Source organism: Pteropus medius, unplaced genomic scaffold (genome assembly GCF_902729225.1).
Source record: "Pteropus medius unplaced genomic scaffold, Ma_sr-lr_union100, whole genome shotgun sequence".
Lineage (NCBI taxonomy): Eukaryota > Metazoa > Chordata > Mammalia > Chiroptera > Pteropodidae > Pteropus > Pteropus medius.
In genome coordinates, this window is record NW_024344370.1 from 14,205,592 (window position 1) to 14,224,307 (window position 18,716).

Below are 18,716 nucleotides of genomic sequence, written 5' to 3' on the forward strand. Positions count from 1 at the left end.
TGGTATCAAAGTTTCTGCTCTGACACATTTCAAAATCAACTGGGAGAAAGGTAAGTTACCAAGTCATTAAAAAATTCTGCAAAATCTTCTATCAGCAAAGTGTTGTGGAGCTTGGAAAAATAAGTAGATCCATATTTAACATTAAACATAAAATCTTAAAAGTACTAGAAAAACCCCAGGAGAATTTTTCTTATATAATCTCAGAATGGCAAAGACCTTTCTAAATATAACACAGGACCTATAAACCACAAATGAAACAAGTTAAATTTAACTACATAAAAATACCTCCCATGGCAAAATCTGTAATACTTAAAATTAAAAAAAAGCCAAACTGAGAAAAAATATTTGTAAATCATATTACAGAAAAAAGCTAAGTTTCCTAATGTATAAAGAATACAATCAAATCAATAAGAAAATGCTAACCATCCAATGGGAAAATGAGAAAAATACAAACATTTCATAGAAAAGGAAATGCAGATAGACCTTAAACATATGAAAAGATGGCCAGCCTCACTTATGAGATATGTGACTAAAATTAAATTTGCAAAAATCAGAAAGTTTGAAAACATTTATATTGTGAGAAATCAGCAGCCTACTCATATATTAGTGGTAATAGTGGTTCCTAAAAAAAGAAGAACCTACTGATAAACTCCTACAGGGGGTAAATTTTCAACATCCACCGAAATTACAAACAGGCATATCCTCTGAGTTGGCAATTTTGTTAGGAATTTATTCTGTGGTTAGTCCCTAACCTATGGGAAATGACACATATAGAACTTTATTTAATACAGCACTGTTTATATTATCAAAAGATTATAAGTAATCATCAATAGAGGAGTGATAAAAAATAGAAGAGTAATAAATTATGATATTCATACATAATAGGATTCTATGCATAGGGAATGCTCTTTATAACAATTATAGAAATATTTCGAAGATATCTTAAGTGATAAAAGCAAGGCAAAGAACAGTATGTTCGGTCGGCTATATTTGTGTATAAAACAAGGGAGGAGTAAGCTACTCGCTGTTTTCAAGAATTGGCGCAGTATAGTTTTATTGGTTGTTTTTTGCTTATGCTGTTCTCTTCATGTAGATTGTCCTTTCTCCATCTTCACTTATTGAAAAAAAAAATCCTTCCAGGACATTTTCACTCTATGAACCTTCACTGATCTCCTGAATTAAATACTCTCTCAATTGAACAAAACTGTAAAATTATTAGAAGAATAGTTTTAAGATTTTAGGTAGGAGATCCTTCCTATGCAAGATGATCCCTAATAATTTATAAAGGAAGAAGACTGGTTTAACCTTCTTATAATATACTTAATATTTTATATGATCAAAGACATCATAAATGGATTTACACTCAAACTTAACAGATGGAGCACCATATACTCATGTCGAAGGCTTATTATCTGGATTATATAAATAGCTCCTACAGCAGTTTCTCAGAAAGTTAAACATGGAGTTATTATATGATCCAGCAATTCCACTCCTAGGAATATATTCAAAAGAAATGAAAACATATGTTCACCATAAACTTGTAGACAGGGCTCCTAAAAAACAAACAAAAGAAAAATCATAACTCCTAGAAACCGACGAACATAAAGCCAATAGTCCAATAGAAAAAGGGGCATATTTTAAGGACAAATGCAGTTAGTTAAAAAATAAAATGTTCAAATTTAAATAATAAATATTTTTCTCCAGTTGATGAGCAAAAATTACAAAGATTTATACTATGGTGTGGGGAAACAGGCAATAATGTGGTAGGAGTTTAAACTGTTAAATTCTCTTTATAGGATAATTTGGCAGGAGTCACTGACTGCTAAAATTATGTATCACCTTCAATACACCTATTCAACTTCTAAGCATCTGTGCTCAGAGATACATATACGTACAGGGAAGCCTTACAAGCATTAATGGTCATTGCAACATTATTTATAATAGAAAAAAAAATAAGGCCTCTTAAAGGACAACCAATAGGAATAGGTACTTGAATTATGGTAAATTCATTCTGTCAGCTACTGTGCAGTAGTTTAAAATACAAGGTAGATTTCTATATGTTTTTGTGAAAAGATATCCAAAGAAAAAATTACACTAAAGTACAGTATGTAAAATATTATTCTGTGTACAGGGGAAAAGCTGTATGTATGAATATATATATGAGGGATATGTATGTATATACACAGGATATATACACATGTATGCATATAGCTTAATAACAGCATTTACCCCTAGAAAGGAGAGTGGAATTAAGGGTGAGGAAAGAGAAACTTTGATTTTGTTTTCTACACATTTTGTTTTGTTTTGTTTGCTTGTTGTTGTTGAAAGGTAGTAATGGAAAGAACCCAGTTCATACAACTAGGAGAAGAAATTTGATCTCAGTTAATTGACCTCATAGTGTAATATTTTTCCCACTGTTCCACCAAAAGAAAAGAAGAGGCAGTTTCTGAGTCATGAATGATTACACAGAAATAAGTATGAAATTTTACTCTGGCTATGAAGGATACCACTGAATTTTCAGAAACTTCCCTCTGTAACTAACCTAAATTGCCACTACTGAGAGTGAGATCCACTTATTTTATGGGCATAGAGAATAGCTACACCCACCATGACATAGCACATATACTTCTAATGTCTTCTCTAATACTCTGCACCTATCTTTTCTCTGATTTTCCTTTTTTTTTCTTCTTTATTCAGACTCTGTTCATTTTTCTACAGCTAACTTAAAATTTGGGGGAAAAGGACCAATGCTGAGTTAAAAAAAGACTACTTCTTAACCCTTAAATGACATATTACCCTAAATTAGATTCTAGAACCACTTTAATTTAAAATAATAACGCAACATTAGAGACTCATTTGATGTGGAAACTGACTTGGACTTTTAGGTCCATCTCTGTTATTCTTCTTCTCAACCAACACATTTGTTGTGCTCTGTTTCCTTTAATTTGCTTTAATTCTCATGGCAAGGAGAAAGAGTATTATATAGGCAAGGTTATAGCCTTTGAAGTCTGACATATCTGAGTTTTCACAGGTTTTCTGTGATTTGGAGCAAACTGTCTTAACTTTTCTGCATGTCAGTTTTCCATCCGTCAAAGAGCAATAATAACTCATGGCAGAAGAAGAAATCACAATGAAATACAACATATCAAGATGTGTATGGTGCAGCTAAGACTTTGAGAGAAATGTATAGCCTTAAATGTACATCAGAAAAGAGGAAAAACTGAAAATCAACTACGTGAGTCTCTAAAAGAGCTAAAATAGGAAGTAAAATAAAACCCAAAGAAATCAAGAGTGAAATATTATACATAAGAACAGAATCAATTAAAAAAATACATATACGCACACATAATAGAAAATGAACAGTAATGCCAAATGTCGTTTTTGGTAAATATGATCAAAATTGATAAAACCCTAGCAAGTCTGAAACAACAACAGCAGCAGCAAGACAGAAAATACAAATTACCAAGATCAGAAATGTAGAGACCTGACCCAGCAATCCCTCTACTGGGTATTTACCCCAAAGACTTGAAAACCCATATCCAAAAAGATATTTGCACACTGATGTTCATAGCAGCATTATTCATAGTGGCCAGGACATGGAAGCAACCGAAGTGTCCTACGACAGATGATTGGCTAAAGAAGCTGTGGTACATATATACAATGGAATATTAGTCAGCCATAAGAAGAGAGGAAATACTGCCATTTGCCACAACATGGATGGACTTCGAGATAATCATGCTAAGCGAAGTAAGCCAGATAGAAAAAGTTGAAAATCACATGATATTACTTACATGTGAGATATAAACCTAAAAGCAACAAATGAACAGGACAAGCAAAGAGAGACTCATAGACATGGACAATGGTTACCAGAGCGTAGAGAGTGGGGGAGAAGTGGGGAGTAGATAGAGTAAAGGGGATCAAATATATGGTAGCTGAAGGAAATTGGACTTAGGGTGGTAAACACACAATAGAATATATACAGATGTTAAATTATAATGTACACTTGAAAATTAAATAATTGTATCAACCAATGTTATCCTAATAAATAAATAAAAAAAAAGAAATGTAGAGACCTTAAAGCCATCAAAATGATAACAACACCTTTTTTCAGGAATTTTGTGGGAATTCACTTAAACAATGTACTTAAAGCACCTAGCACAGTAACATGGCTTATAGAAGCAATTCATGTAGTCACTGAGATACTTTTATTGAGCACATGCTCTTGGGCACTAAGAATCCACAGGTGAGTTGATGGGTATGTATGATGTAGGTGGATAGACATGGTTCTAGTCTCAATAAAGAAGAGAGTCTAGTTGTGAAGATAGATAAATTTTAATAATTACATATAAAAATATAAAATTGCAATGATGACAAGTGCTATAAAAAAGAATTTGGGCTTAGAGCTAAAAGTGTATATGAAAAGGTTTACCGACAGGTATGGAAGGTAAGAGAGGGCTTCCCTTAAGGAAGTAACTGAGATGCTACCTGCAAGACAAGTAGACATTAACTAGGTGAGGTTAAGTAGTAAATGCTCTTGGCAGGGGGAAGAATAAGGGAAAAAGTCTTGCATTGAGGGGAAGCATGGCCTGATATAGGTCGGTGTGGCTGACGCTGAAAAGTCAGGATGAGTGGGGGGCTAGATAAAGCTGGGGAGATAAACAGGGGTTATACTTTGTGCGACGTTGTAGGCCATGCTAAGGTGTTTGATCTTTACCTTAAAAACAATGGAAAACCTCTGAAGGGGTCAAGTCAGAATGGGGTGATGTAACCAGACCAGAAAAGATCACCTCCACGTGGTGTGAAGAATGGATTGAATGTGGGTCCCAGGGGATATGCTGATGCCAGTCTGATAACTATTGCTGCTGCACAGGAAAAAAACAATAGTTATAACTACTGTTTATAATGTAAATTGAACTGAAAATAACTCAGTAATACCAATCAACAATGGACTGATTAAATAAATTATAGTAAATGAAGACAATGGGTTAATGTGCAGCTATAAAAAGGAATGAAGAAGATTAACTTCATTTAATTATGAGATTACCTCCAGGATATATTGTTAAGTAAAAAAATGTATATATATATGCTGTTGTTTATCTAAAAGATAAACATTTTAAAAATGGAAGGCTAAGTCAAGGAAAAAAGAGTTATTTATAGGGACAGAGAGGGAACAGCGTGGAGTAGAAAGGGATAGAAACTGAGGTTCTCTGAATACAATTATTACACAGATTTGACTTTAGAACCAAACATTTTACATAGTTATTAAGCAAAATTAAGTATAAAAAAATCAATTCATAAAAACAGAAAATGAAACAAAACAGATAAATCTAATTATGTTACGAGTTTGTGGTATAATCATATAAAAAAGAATTAACTCAAATAACTTTAAAATTGCATCTCTTTGGGATATATCTATGACAAAAAAACTGCAAAAAAAAATCTTAAACTGCTTTCAGTAATCCTATTGATATCACTAACATTTTGACTGTTATTCTGAAAGTTTTATATATGAATTGCGGGATAAAACAAAAAAATGATCATCTTGGTGTCTTTGGCAACTGGGGAATTTGGTTCTCTAATGTGATACATTCTAAGAACTAAAGCAATTGGAAAAAAATTTAAACTGCTTTTAGCAATCACATTGTTGCAAAAATGTTGTACTTTTACCGAGACTACTGTGAGCATAATTTGTATATATTGTTGGATAAAGCAACGGTCCCCAACCTTTTCGGCACCAGGGACCCATGCTCCTATGAGAATCTAATGCCTGATGATCTGAGATGGAGCTGAGGTGGTGATGCTAGCGCTGGGTGAAGCTTCACAGATGAAGCTTCCCTCGCTCACACTGCTCACCTTCTGCTGTGTGGCCTGGTTCCATGGCCCACAGTTGGGGCCTCTGGGATAAAGAAAATGAGAAATTAGCTGCTTTCAATTCTATCTATCTATTCTATCTAATTCTATCTTGGTGTCTTTGACAACTGGAATTCTTGGCATAAGAAAAAGGAAATACTGATATAAGATTGAAGGTTAAGCAAAATCCCTGTAGCCCTGATCCTGAGTTCGCAGTACAATATGAACTCATAATGTATTTCACCTTGAAAATAATTTATTTTCTTTTCCTGTCCATTGAAGATATCTAGAAACTATGACCAAGAAAGTAGCAACAAGTCGCTCCTGGTATTCAGATTATGGTCTCTAATTACCATTTTCCACTTAAGGAACCAGGTTACAGAAATGGCTAATTCCAGGTTCTGAGGTCAGATATGTACAAGGTGAGCTGGGAACATCTTATACCACTGGTCAAAGATGGGAAAGTTAAAATATTAACAGGAATAATGACTTTAAGTTATATACTTAATGATACAAAAAATTTTTAATCACTTTTGGAAGATGTTATAGAATGAATTCATTATTTTAAAAATTAATAAATAAAAAAAAGAATCATGTACTTATCCTTCTTTTTCTACAAAACTATACCTCAGGCTAACTAAGTGACAGGTGATATTTCTCCAACAGAAGTATTCCAGGTTTCAGATAAAGAAAGAACAAAATTAGAAAATTATCATTTTCCAACCCATAATGAAATAATAAATCTGAGTAATGATCACCAATGGCTGCTAAGATCTCTGAACAAGGTCAATCCATCTTTATACGCCTCCTGATGGAAGAACACAATATCACCTAAGAAGAATACTCACACACACACAAAATCAAACCTGCATCTGATCAAAGCTTTAGATCTAACTATTATTATACAGAAAATTCAGTAAATGAAAGAATATGTTAAATAACATAACAGGGATGCAATCAGCAAAATTCAGACTTTGTGAAACTCTGCAGAACAAATGTTTCTGCTATTCAATAAAAAATTACAAGCAAAAAAAAAAAAAAGAATGGGAAGCCAGGATTAAAAAACATTTAAGACATATCAATCGACTGAAATAAACGGACCTCACTTAGATTTCGCTTTAAATAAGCAAACTATAAAAATCGTTTGATTGGGGATAATGGGTACATAGAGGTTTCTTATACTGTTTAATTTTATATATGTTTGAAATTTTCCACAGTAAAATATTAAATGATAACAATAACAAAAACAACCAACTCCTATTGAGTGCTTATTACACACAAGGAAAGCACTGTTCTAAGCACTTTACAAACTTAAACTGTCGCTCTGTAGGTGAGGTGGGTATTCATCTCCACTATACAAATGAGGAAACCAAGGCATAGAGAGATTAAGCATCTTGCCCAAGTCACACAGCTAATAAATTATGGTGCTGGAAATCAAAACCAGGCAGTCTGATTTCGGAACCCAATTTTTAACCTGTATACTACTATTGCTCACGATGATGGTAGCTTGGACTAGGGTGGTGATAGTAGAGAGAAGTGAATGGATTGAAGAGATACTTAGGAGGTAAATTGATCAGAATTCATGCTGAATTGCACAAAGAGTTAAAGGTCAGGGAGGAGTCTAAGATGCTTGAGACATTTTTGGCTTGCATAGAATAGATGGTGATACTGTTCACTGAAATAAGAAAAGTGAGAAGATCAGGTTTGGAGGGCAAAGATGATTTGTTCTGGAGCATGTTGATTTTGAGGTGCCTTTGGGAAATCCAGGTAATGTCAAGTGGCAGCAGGTAACACAGATACCCTTATATGTTTCCCTTTCCTGATCCTTAGAACTATATCTTTATTCTTGAGATGGGGGTTGGGGGCCTACTTTTCTAGTCTGTAATATCACTTAATATTCTACTCTTGTTTCAGAGGTGTTGGTAGTTGAGCCCAACTTGATGTCATCTGCACATTTTGTAAGGATGCTTTTAATCCATTGTCCAAGAAACTGAGACAAACAGATCTATTTATTGATCTGCTTTACTTACTATATTCCAATCCCTGTTTTAGGTATTGACACGTTATATCATTTACTCCTCTCTTACATAGTTACTCACATAGTTATAAAGATATATTATTCTTCCCAGTATATAGGTTAAGAGATTGAAGATGAAAATGAGTAAGTCACTTACCCAAAGTTAGAAAGCTATACGACAGCAATCAGCATCTCCAATCTGTGTTCTCCCATAATATCTGTTTGTCAAAGAGTGCTTGATGACTTAGGTGGTTCGTGGTCATGGAATTCATTCATTTGCATTGAGTCACACAGTAAGAAAGTTCTCCTGCTGTTATTCTCATCCAATCTTCTGTTATGACATGGAGAACAACTCAGTTAGGTGCTAGTATGTCTTTAACACGAAACATTTGCTAATTTCTATTTTTAATCTAGAGTACATTTCAGGGTCAGAGTCTATTAAACAGTATAGAGCAGAAATTTAATCACATTATCTTATTTTCATTGTTTATTCTTAGAGATACCTTATAAGCGATATTAGTGTTTCCGTTTATATAATAATGAAAATGTCACTTAAAAATAAAATTAAGTAAAAGAAATACAGCTAAAGAAAACTATTACATAAATAAAATGGCGGTTCAGAGAAATGGAGAATCACTAAATGACATTGGGCTCCAATGGCTGACATTTGAAAAATAATAGTGCTCTTCACCAACTTCTCCCCCAATAATGGGCTTTGGTGCGGGCCTCACTTCTCTAGCAGCAACCGAATGCCAGTCTCTTGACCAAAATATACTCTGTTACCACCTCACTTAGAAATTCTGTTACTCTTCACTGGTAAATGCAGCTCACCAGTGAGCTTATCACAGACCCCAAAGTGCTGCAGGCCAGACAATATCTTTATTTCCCATTGATCGAACTGGCTTATAGGATGGGGCCACAACCTCTGGCTAACTGCCCACTATGCTGTCCATGCCAGGGTCTTGGTAAAGAGCTAAGAGCAAAAACTCTATCACCAATAAATTATGGCAGTTAACAGCTAAGATAACAGGTTATTTTGGAAATTTTAATATATCTATGTGATTTTTTTTTTTTTTACTAATATGCATTCTAGTATTAAAACTATATTGACCACTCTAATTTCCATCCATTCCTCTTTCCTAAGCCTCTAATCCTCCAGTCTTTTATGATGGTACCAGGTTTGCACATTTTGTTCCTTTCTTACCACCACAACCCCTTTCCTGGAACAGAAGCTATATTCAGTATGTGAGAAATAGTTGTAGATGGGCTGCCTTTAAACAACATTTTTATGAGTTTTTCTAAACATAGACAAAGGCAATAAAAATTCCCATACTTTATATATTTTAAAAGACATCGCTGTCACATGAAATAATTTTGCTCGTGTGTCCCCAAGGAACTGAAAAATAAATTACAGTCACTGTAATCTTGCTGGGTAGAGATAGTATCGTCTCTTTACTCTTTGTTATGCCTGATACTATCTGTTCAGCATATTAAGAAAATTTTATGTAGGCTAACATCTGTATTCCTCTCATTTCCTATGAGCACCACAAAGCCAGTACATTTTCATCACTGGGACTTGCAGAGTAGGGTCCAAAACCTGAGCAATAAAGGTTTAGGTTTTGCATTTCTGATGTATTCTTTAAGCGAAGCTGGCAAATGTTGGTAAATATTGTATGTCTTCCTAAATCCACAAGGCCAAAGGAAAGACAGGTTACAACTTCCCGGGAGGGTACTGTGGGCACAGGACTGCTATGCTATCATAGCTCCGGAGATCCTGGCTTCTTCGAAGACAGGACACAAGGCAGAGGACTGACTTGTGCACCTCGAACAAGGTAAATATCCTCACTCTGAAAATGGAAACTATCCTGTTCTCCTATACGAACAGGGTGAGGGTTTGGAGCCGGCAGTTGGGTGTGTGGGGGATGTAGGTTGGAGTGTTTTCCCCTTTCCACAGCTATAGCTGGGCCCTTAGGGTTCCCCAAACCCTTGACTCGCAGCCCTGCCCTGACCATTGTCCGCACACCTCGTCCCTCCAGCTTCCGGGCCGCGAGCGAAATGATTTGCTGCAGATGACATCAGCCCTGGGCCAACGGCTGGAAGAGTGGAGGCAGCCACCGCGTGAGGATGTGCCGGGTGGTCCTTTCCCTCCTCCTCTTCCTCCTCCTCCCCGGCTCCATGCCTAGTCTCCATATAAAAGCGGCGCCGCCTCCCCGCCCGCTCGCACTCCCCACTCCTCTCCGCTGCGCGCCCTAGGAGAGGGCGGAGGGGGAGGCGGCGCGCAGCGCCAGGAGGAGGGGGGACGCAGGGGGCGGAGCGGAGACAGCACCTTCGGAGATAATCCTTTCTCCTGCCGCAGAGAAGAGGAGCGGCCGGAGCAGGACACTTCGCCGAGGCAGAGCGGACCGGCAGGATGGCGACCGTGGTGGTGGAAGCCGCGGAGCCTGAGCTGTCCGGCAGCACTGCCAACCCGGCGGCGTCCACCTCGCCCAGCCTCTCACATCGCTTCCTCGACAGCAAGTTTTATCTGCTGGTGGTCGTCGGTGAGATAGTGACCGAGGAGCACCTGCGACGCGCCATAGGCAACATCGAGCTCGGTAAGAGGCCCTGTGCCCCCAGGGAACGCGCTGGGGGAGACGCACAAACGCGACCCCACCCAGGGCGCGACCGCCACCCTCTTCTTCGGGCGCGCCCCGCACCCACCTCTCCCCACCACCTCCCGCACCCAGTCCAGACTCTTTTCTAAGCTAATTTCAGAGTAATGCGAATCTAATTTGAGACCCAGTGGGCGAGTCTCTCCTAACCTTGAGGGATCTGTCATCAGGCTGGGTCTGCAGATCCGAGCTGGCCACCGCCTCTCCCGCTAAATGAAATGCAGGTGTCAGAGGAGCAGAGGCCATAATAAAGCCGCAACTGCAGGGAGCAAAAGTCGGGCGGGGGGAGGACCTGAAGCTACCACTCCTTTCAGCCCTCTTCTCATCTCCACAAAATGCTAGTAGACTCCCCCCTCCCCCGCCATCTCGCCGGTAGATCCGAGGCTGAAGCACCATGTGCCAGGGCCCGCGTGGGTATCACTCTCACCACAGCACCTCAGCTCCCGAGAAATGCCTTTTCTGGCTTAAAACCTTCCGATCTTTTCTTTCCCTGGAATGACTAGGCTAGTCCTAGGGCCACGCCCGCCCCCCGCCCCCGTCCCCCCGCCGCCGCGGGACGCAGAGATGGAGAACCGCCCGCACTTCGTTCCTGGACGCACCAGCCTTGCTATCGCCCCTAGGACCTTGGTTGTGGCTTTGAGGAAGGACAATGGGATCCCAAGTTGCGGGGTGGGGCTTCTTTTAAAAGTCTCGGCCTCGGGAGTGATGGCTTGGGCGAGGGGAGGGAAGGGAGGGGCGGCAGGCAGGGCCAGCGCCTCTCCCGGTGCGCGCTTTAGGAGCGCGCTCTGCAGAGGCAGAATAGCGGTTCGCAGGGAACCCTGGGCGGGGCCCGAGGGTCCCGCCGGCGCCGCCTCGGGCACGCGGACCGACCCGCGCCCCAGTCCCACTGGGGCTGCCGCAGTGCTTCCACCTGCCCCTGCACTGCGGCGCCCCCACAGGGCGCAGCCCCTGTGGACCTCGGGTTTGGGTTTACTGCGTGCCCCCACCTCTTCCTCAGCCCAGCTTTGTTGCGCTCGAAGTCCCCGGGTGGGCAGCTGTGGTCTCTGCCTTTCCCTTTTACCCCGGCGTCCCAGACCTCTCCTCGCGCTTGACCGAGGTCGCCAGGCCCCTCCGCAGCCCCAACCCGCGCTGTATTCTCTTGGGTGGTGCTGAAGCGTTTCTGCCTGGAGACACCGGTGGGTGGGCGTGGTGCAGTCCGCACTGCGGTCTCTACGGCAGCCGGAGGCGGACAAAGGGCGTTCACGCAGCCCTCGTTCCCCGCTCCCACCCCCCACCCAATAAAAGACAAATGAAATATCTTATTTTAGAAAAAACAAAAAAAAAAGAAATGCTTGTCAGTCATCTTCCTCTGCCTTTGGAAACAACCGCTTGTCCCCAGAAAAAGGCTGCAAGGTGGGACTGGAGTTGCAGACCTGCTTCTTTGTTTAACTTTAAAGCACTGATTTTTCCTTTCAGCTACAAAAAAAAAAAAACAAAAAACAAAAAACAAAAAAAACAAACCAGAAAAAGAAAAAGTGAGCAGAATTAAGACGTGTTATTTTATTCGAAAAGAATTCAAGAATAAGAGATTTCAGTAATGAAATGCCTTATAGACATTACAATAACCCTTATTTTCAAACTATAGGCTTTTAATCTGATCTGTTCTAATTCAGTTCATTTGAACATTTTTTCGGAAAATTTTACACGTACTTACTTTGGGTGTGGCTACTATATGAATCAATGACTTTGGATTTTTTTTAAAAAAAATTTTGGCAGCACCATTGCCAGGGAATAATAATACATTAGGAGGTGCTTTTCTATCTATGAAATGTTTATAACCACCCGATGTTGTGCCAGGAAAGGGACCATCACCCCCATTTTAGAGATGGGGCCCCAGAGAGGCAGAAAGAATAAGGCGACTGGCTCAAGGTCATACCACGTAAGTGTCAGAAGGGCCACCTCTGTAGCATCTCTGGCTTTCCGGCTCCATCATGATAGTGCAGGGCAGGCTAATACTAGAGGGAGATCAAACATAGCAGTTTTCAGACCTTGCCTTTGTATAGTCATCCACTTGTGGGCTGCACCCCATGCAGGGAAGTGGCTCAGAAATCACCTTCTGAGCATAATTACCTTCCGCTTGTTACTTTGCTGATCATCCTTTCAGTATCCTATTCCTCAGGGGGTTGTTTATTCAAGCCTCTTTTGTTTGAAGATAAAATCTAAGACACATCTAAGTACTGCTGTGAAACACCCTCTGTATTCTTTTTTCCACTATTAGCAATTAGTGATAAAGTTCAGATTTCTCTTCCTGACTTTTTTTAGTTTTAAAAGATTTTATTGAAGTAGTATATAGAGGAAAAGGCACAAATCATAGATGAGGAGCTCAGTGGATTTTCACAAAATGAACATACCCGTGTCACCCAAATCAAGAACCAGACATTACTAGAAACTTAGAAGCCCCTCATGTTCCCTTTGCAATCACCATGTCTTCCTGAATTCCTAATTTGGTCAGGTTTTTGCCTGAAACTCCGAAATGGCTATATTGAGCCCATTAAAAATCAGCCAAGTCAGTGAGCAGAGCTGTTTCCTTATGCACAGTAACAGATGCTGCTTTTCCTCTGGAGATTGCTCTCCAGAGTCCTGGGGTCTCGGATGCAGCTCTAGCTGCAGGGCCTTCCAGTGTTATGTGCTCCCATAGCTTTTTGGACAGTCTGAGATGACTTAGCAACAGGACAGCCTGGCTGTTTCCTTTTTGCCTGACAGGCTACTGCCTCAGCCGTCACGTCCCAGCTGGGCCTCCTCCAGAGGTCACTGTGATACCACTGCTGTTGCTTTGCTGGTGCCTGTGGGCTGCGTTCTGTGAAGCAAGATGGAGATGCTCCAGGGGGTTTGGCTCTGATTGTGTGTTGCAGGCTGGGAAAGCAGTTCAGCATCTGTTACTCTCGCTACCTATTTGCCCTCCCAACTTGACTGATGCTCTGTGGGTTTGGTGACCCTGGTGACTTGGATTTTTGCCATCTGATTATTGAAGCCTAGAGAATCAACCTGTAGGAAGATGGTAGTAATGCAGTAAATCAATAGGCCTGAAACATCCCAATATGGATACTTAGTAAATGCTTCTTGAAAACAAGGAAAAGAGACATTTCTCAACTGTATTCAAAAAGCGTAATGTAGGTTTTGGTCATTTCTTCTCAAGTTTGAAACAATAGTCTTTCCTCAGACTAGCTTTCTTTAGTTAGTTTGCAGGATTTTATGCCAAACCATTGTTATTACCACCAGCTACCACTCCTTGGCACCTCCTCTGCCTCTTTCCTAATTAGACAATATGGACCTAACAGCCATCCCATTTTTAGCAAAGCCCCCACTCCTCCAATTTGTTTTAGGGCTACATATATCCATGCCTTGCAAATTGAATTCTAGAGCCTTGTGATAGTTTCATTGCTTCATTTTATTGTTTTAAAGGAATATTAAGCTCTAGTTTGATGCTTTCAATTACTATCAAAGAGCATAATTTTCCTCTAGTTAACATTGGGAATCAGCAAGATTATTCATAAAAAGATAGGCATGTGTGACCTCTACTGCCCTGGGTTTTTAGGTGTAGGTTTAGCTGATTACATTGTAACTTTCTGTTGTCACTTTATTGAATATTTTTAGTCTAAGATGTTTAAGAGAATTAAGAACTCAGGAAAGTTTAGGGTTTGGTTTTTACTTTATTTTAGCAGTAAAAAATCAACACATGGTGGGGATTAAAAGAAATTTTAGAGAGTATTTATTATTTTCGTCTTTATACTTTTCAAAGTCAAAGGCAGATAAATTTCTTCTTGCACTACTTAATTGGTATTATCTACTAAGGGTTCTATGACCCATGCTGAAGTATAAGCCAGTCCCCAAATGTAAGGTCATTAAATTGATGATTTATTGTTAATCTTCTCTAAAAGCTTACTGTTCAAATAAGTTCTAACTTTTAGACCAATAAATATATTATTATAAATCACTTCTTTTGTTTGTTTTTAATGTGAGATACTGAGACCTAGATTATCACCAGTGTTTTGAAATGATGAGCTCTGTATGTAAGATATTGTTTGCATTACAAATAACTTGTATATTATGAACCTCAAGTTGTTGGCTTGAAAAAAGAAGAAAGCAAATTAAAGGTTAAGTCAAGGGAAAAAATAGGAAAATTTATTTGAGAAATAAAACCTTGAATTTAGCATTTTCTTTGTTTTAACTCTCTTTAGTTTATGATTCTAATATGACTTTAGATCATTTTTAGCATAGTTTTACAAATAGAATCTTATGGTTTTAGGTTAATCATTTAGATACTTGCAAAAAATATTCAAAAGCCTATTTTTCAGAGAGAGAGCAACTGAAGCTCATAGAGGAATATCAACCTGTCAAAGGCCCAAATAACTATCAGAGAGTATCCATGTGCTATTTCAACTTGCAATGCGTGGTAATTTTGTTCTGCTTTCTTCAATTTCCTGTCTCTTTTAAGAATATAGATTTTAGCCTTTAAATGAGAGGTGCTTTTTTAAAATTGTTGGTTTCATTAAATAATCTGCAAAATGTTTCCATCACTGTTAAACTTGGCCAGATCTAACCTGTATAAAGTAAGGGAACCTGCCTCCTCATTGCTCACTCTGACTTCTTCTGTAATAACCACTAAATAAATCATTATAAATCACACACACACATATACACAACCTTTTTCTTTTTTCCATCTTTAAACTTCATGTGCACTTTAACCTCCCTTTGGTACACTACTATGCCTTAAGGACAGTGAAGTGAGATGGGAAGATCCTTTGTTACCCCCTGGTCACAGAGGCTGGAGAACTGGCTGACAGAGTAATGGCACTCCCTTCCAGGGTTAGGGCACAGCCTCAGAATAGGGGAGAGAGTTCTCAGGATGCCTGTCCATGGGCCAATTTCCCAGGGGTGACAGATGCCATCTGGGCACAGAAATTTAAAAAGTAGAGATTGATCTCCAAATGGTGGAGTTGTCCTGTTTTGCCCCCAACTAGTTAAGCCAGTAAGGGGCACAGTCTTCATAGAGTGCTGGAAAAGCAAAGTCTCGGGAAAGAGCTTGACCTGGCATTTACTGGGGGCATAATCAAAAAAGGGGCCAGGATGTATCATGGGTTCTCTACAACCCATCAGGGAATGAGATGACCCGCTTCTGAAAGCCTCTTCAGAGTAACCTGTTTTCTGAAAGCCAACACCCAACTATTCTCTCCAGCCATGAATTAAGAGAATGTAGGAAGGGCTATAGAAAACCTTTTTTTTTTTTTTTTTGTCTTATGAGCTTTAGCGGGCCCACTAATGGCTTCCTCTTAGACACAAAGGGGAGATACATAAACCTACTAAATGCAGTATGAACTTTCATTGAGAAATACTGTTTCCCTTTACTAATATTATCCAGTAGAAGGCACAAAATAATTACAAAGTATTTTATTTATAAAATTGGTATAGAAAGTGGCCTGCTTCCAAAAATTTCCTTTCAAACTAAAATAACTAGTAAATCCATTGTAACCCTTATTTTATAAGTGGTAGTACTGATTATACATTGTTAAGAAATAATTTGGCTAGAAATTGCTCCCTTGAAAAGAGAACGTTAAATTTTTAGTTTCATTGGGTGTGTAAAAATGAGAAATATTTTATCAGCTTTTTACTAGGGTATTTTAAAAATTACTAAGTGTTTTTATCTACTATTTCTTACTTTTTCCATTGCTCAATTATAAATCATACAACCAAGAGTTTATGAAGTGTAAAGTAAGCATTTAATTGCATGTGTCATGACAAGTTAATTGAAGCCAAGGGGAAAATGGCAAACAACAATGTAAGAGCAAGTCTGTGTATAACCCTAGATGAAGTCATTCAAACGATGTAGCAGTTTGGACATAACTTAGAACAAAGGCAGAAAAATTGTATGAATTTAATTTAAATACAAATGTCTCATTATTAACTTATTGACCCAACTTGACAAGCCAGAAGACAAAGTAGAGCTCAGACCTGGAGCACAGAGAATCCAGTCAACAATTACTAATGAAGCAGCTCAGACAGGAGCGCGACGATTTTTCATACTAGAGGAGTATATAGTGTTCATATAGGTTGAAGTAAAATATTCTAATGAATTCAGACCTCTCAACCTGTCAAGCTTTCTGTGAAACAAAAACCCATTTATCATTTCGGCACTAAAAAGATCCACAAAATCTCAACATGCCTTTCTTGTTAAAATTTAAATGTTCCATTAGCGCAAATGCAAACTGAGGCTGTTAATGTTTCCAGGGAGACCCATAAAATTCTCCCTCATAATTTAGCCTCTTTAGGAATGTTAACTCTTTCACACCTGAATTCTTCTCACGGATTGTATGAGATACTTTTACCTCTATTTATTGGACATACATCTATTGGAAAATATTCTCCATAGTAGAAAAGATATTTGGTGTATAATCCGAAGATATTTTAATGTGTGCAGTCAGCTGAGATTCTAGAATCTTTTTGTAATGTGTGTGTGTGTACAGGCACACACATCTATGTATGTATGTATGAATCTGTCTATCTATCTATCTATCTATCTATCTACCTTGATTCTTTGCAAGGTAGGAAGACTGAACAGGATATAAATGGGAGTAAATGCAGATATGCATTAACGATTTAGAGGTGTTTTTAAATAACACACTGCCATTTATACTCTCAAGTCTGTATGCACGACTAACAACCAGCAAAAATGATTAAATGAATGGGTGTTTACTTAGAGATAGTTCACCTACTCTGTTATACCTAGATCTTCATGTCTGCCTTGCTAGGTATGCAATAAATAATTGTTGTTCAGAGGTTTGTTCCTGGCAATGAAGGATGCTCCATGCATGGGTACAGTCATAGACGCTACATACTGGCTCTACCATGAGCTGTCTTTTGGGGAAAATATAAAAATATATATAAAAATATACTCCAGAGTTCCGTGGTTCCCCAGTTTTCCCTGGCTTGCTCCCCAGATCTCCCTTCTTTGATGTCTTCTGAGTGCCCCTCTAGATATCCCGTTTGGGAGGGCAGGATTGAGAAGGGGCAGAGGAAGGAGAAAGGAAGAGACTAGGGAGGTAGGGCATTGGTACTCCTTGTCTCAGTGTTCCTCCCCCCAGCTTCTAGCCTAGTGAATGGAAACTTGAACTTCTGTGAGAATAGACAGTTCATGGCCCCCAATTTTTTAGAAAGTTTATAAAGTATAAAATGTTGCCACATTTCTTTGCCTTTGGATAAAAAAAAATTCGACGCAGCTAACAATCGTGAATGAAAGAGCTGCTTGCCAAGCTATTCAGGTAAAATAAAAGCCTGGGAGGACAGACAGGCCAAGTCTTGAAGGCTGAGATCCAGCCTTTTTATATAAGATAACAAATTTTGCATTGATATCTAGGGATTGAAAAACCAAGGTCAAAAATGAGATGAGTAAAGAAAAGAAACTATATGTGTACACACAATGTTTATGCACACTGAAAAAACATCATTTTAAAAACAAAGGCTTGGACTTAAATGTCAGCCCCCATATCTCTCTCCCTACTTTCATCCTACATTCTCTTGCCACTTACAAGTGGATCCTGGGAAAGCCAGAGATTGTCTGGTGGCCTCTTAACTGCTACAGAACTCACCATCTTCCTGTCCTTTCTATTCCCTCCCTGGAGTACAGCCTGTTATTTTCCTAATAACTGTTTTCTTTTCTCTCTCCGAAAAGTAGCATTTATGTTTTTATGAGGGGCAGAAGTTCAGTCCACGCTGCTGGTTATCCCTCCCTTGTGGCCTGGTGGAGAGACCTCCCTAGCCCTCCCATCTTGTGGGCATCCACCGCTTATCACCAAGCTCTTCAGAAAAGGAGTTTCCACACCCTCCCTTAAAGCCTGAGAGGTGTTACAGTGTTGTTTTCCAAACCATTCTGAAATGACTAACTGAAAGTTGTCACCTGTCTTCTTTTCCCTCCTTAGGAATCCGATCATGGGACACAAACCTGATTGAATGCAACTTAGACCAAGAACTGAAACTTTTTGTATCCCGACACTCGGCAAGATTCTCTCCTGAGGTCCCAGGTGAGGCTTTGGTTCGATATTTGTTAACCTAGAATTTGAAAGGATAAGGAAACAGGCCATTGGCAAGAAAGCTTTGCCTGGGAATCAAAAAAGACTTTCTCTTTTTGCTAAAGGATTCTTTGTGTTTGTTATTATCTACTAGGT

General features: G+C 39.1%; 1 protein-coding gene and 1 long non-coding RNA gene across 2 annotated transcripts in view; one reads left to right on the forward strand and one right to left on the reverse strand.

The window, feature by feature from the left end:
• Positions 1–705: 705 nt before the first annotated feature.
• Positions 706–5,741, reverse strand: LOC120608267 (uncharacterized). Its single transcript, XR_005654361.1, has 2 exons — positions 4,715–5,741; positions 706–1,553 (listed from the first exon to the last, which is right to left on the reverse strand). It is a non-coding gene; the product is annotated as an uncharacterized LOC120608267 (long non-coding RNA).
• A 4,281-nt stretch (positions 5,742–10,022) lies between these two features.
• The window catches only part of MAP1B (microtubule associated protein 1B), a 93,450-nt gene continuing 84,756 nt past the window's right edge, over positions 10,023–18,716 (forward strand). The window contains exons 1-2 of the mRNA XM_039870169.1: positions 10,023–10,461; positions 18,471–18,572. Coding sequence (XP_039726103.1) covers positions 10,278–10,461; positions 18,471–18,572 — 286 coding nt within the window. The 5' untranslated portion in view covers positions 10,023–10,277. The remainder of the gene's footprint in view (positions 10,462–18,470; positions 18,573–18,716) is intronic.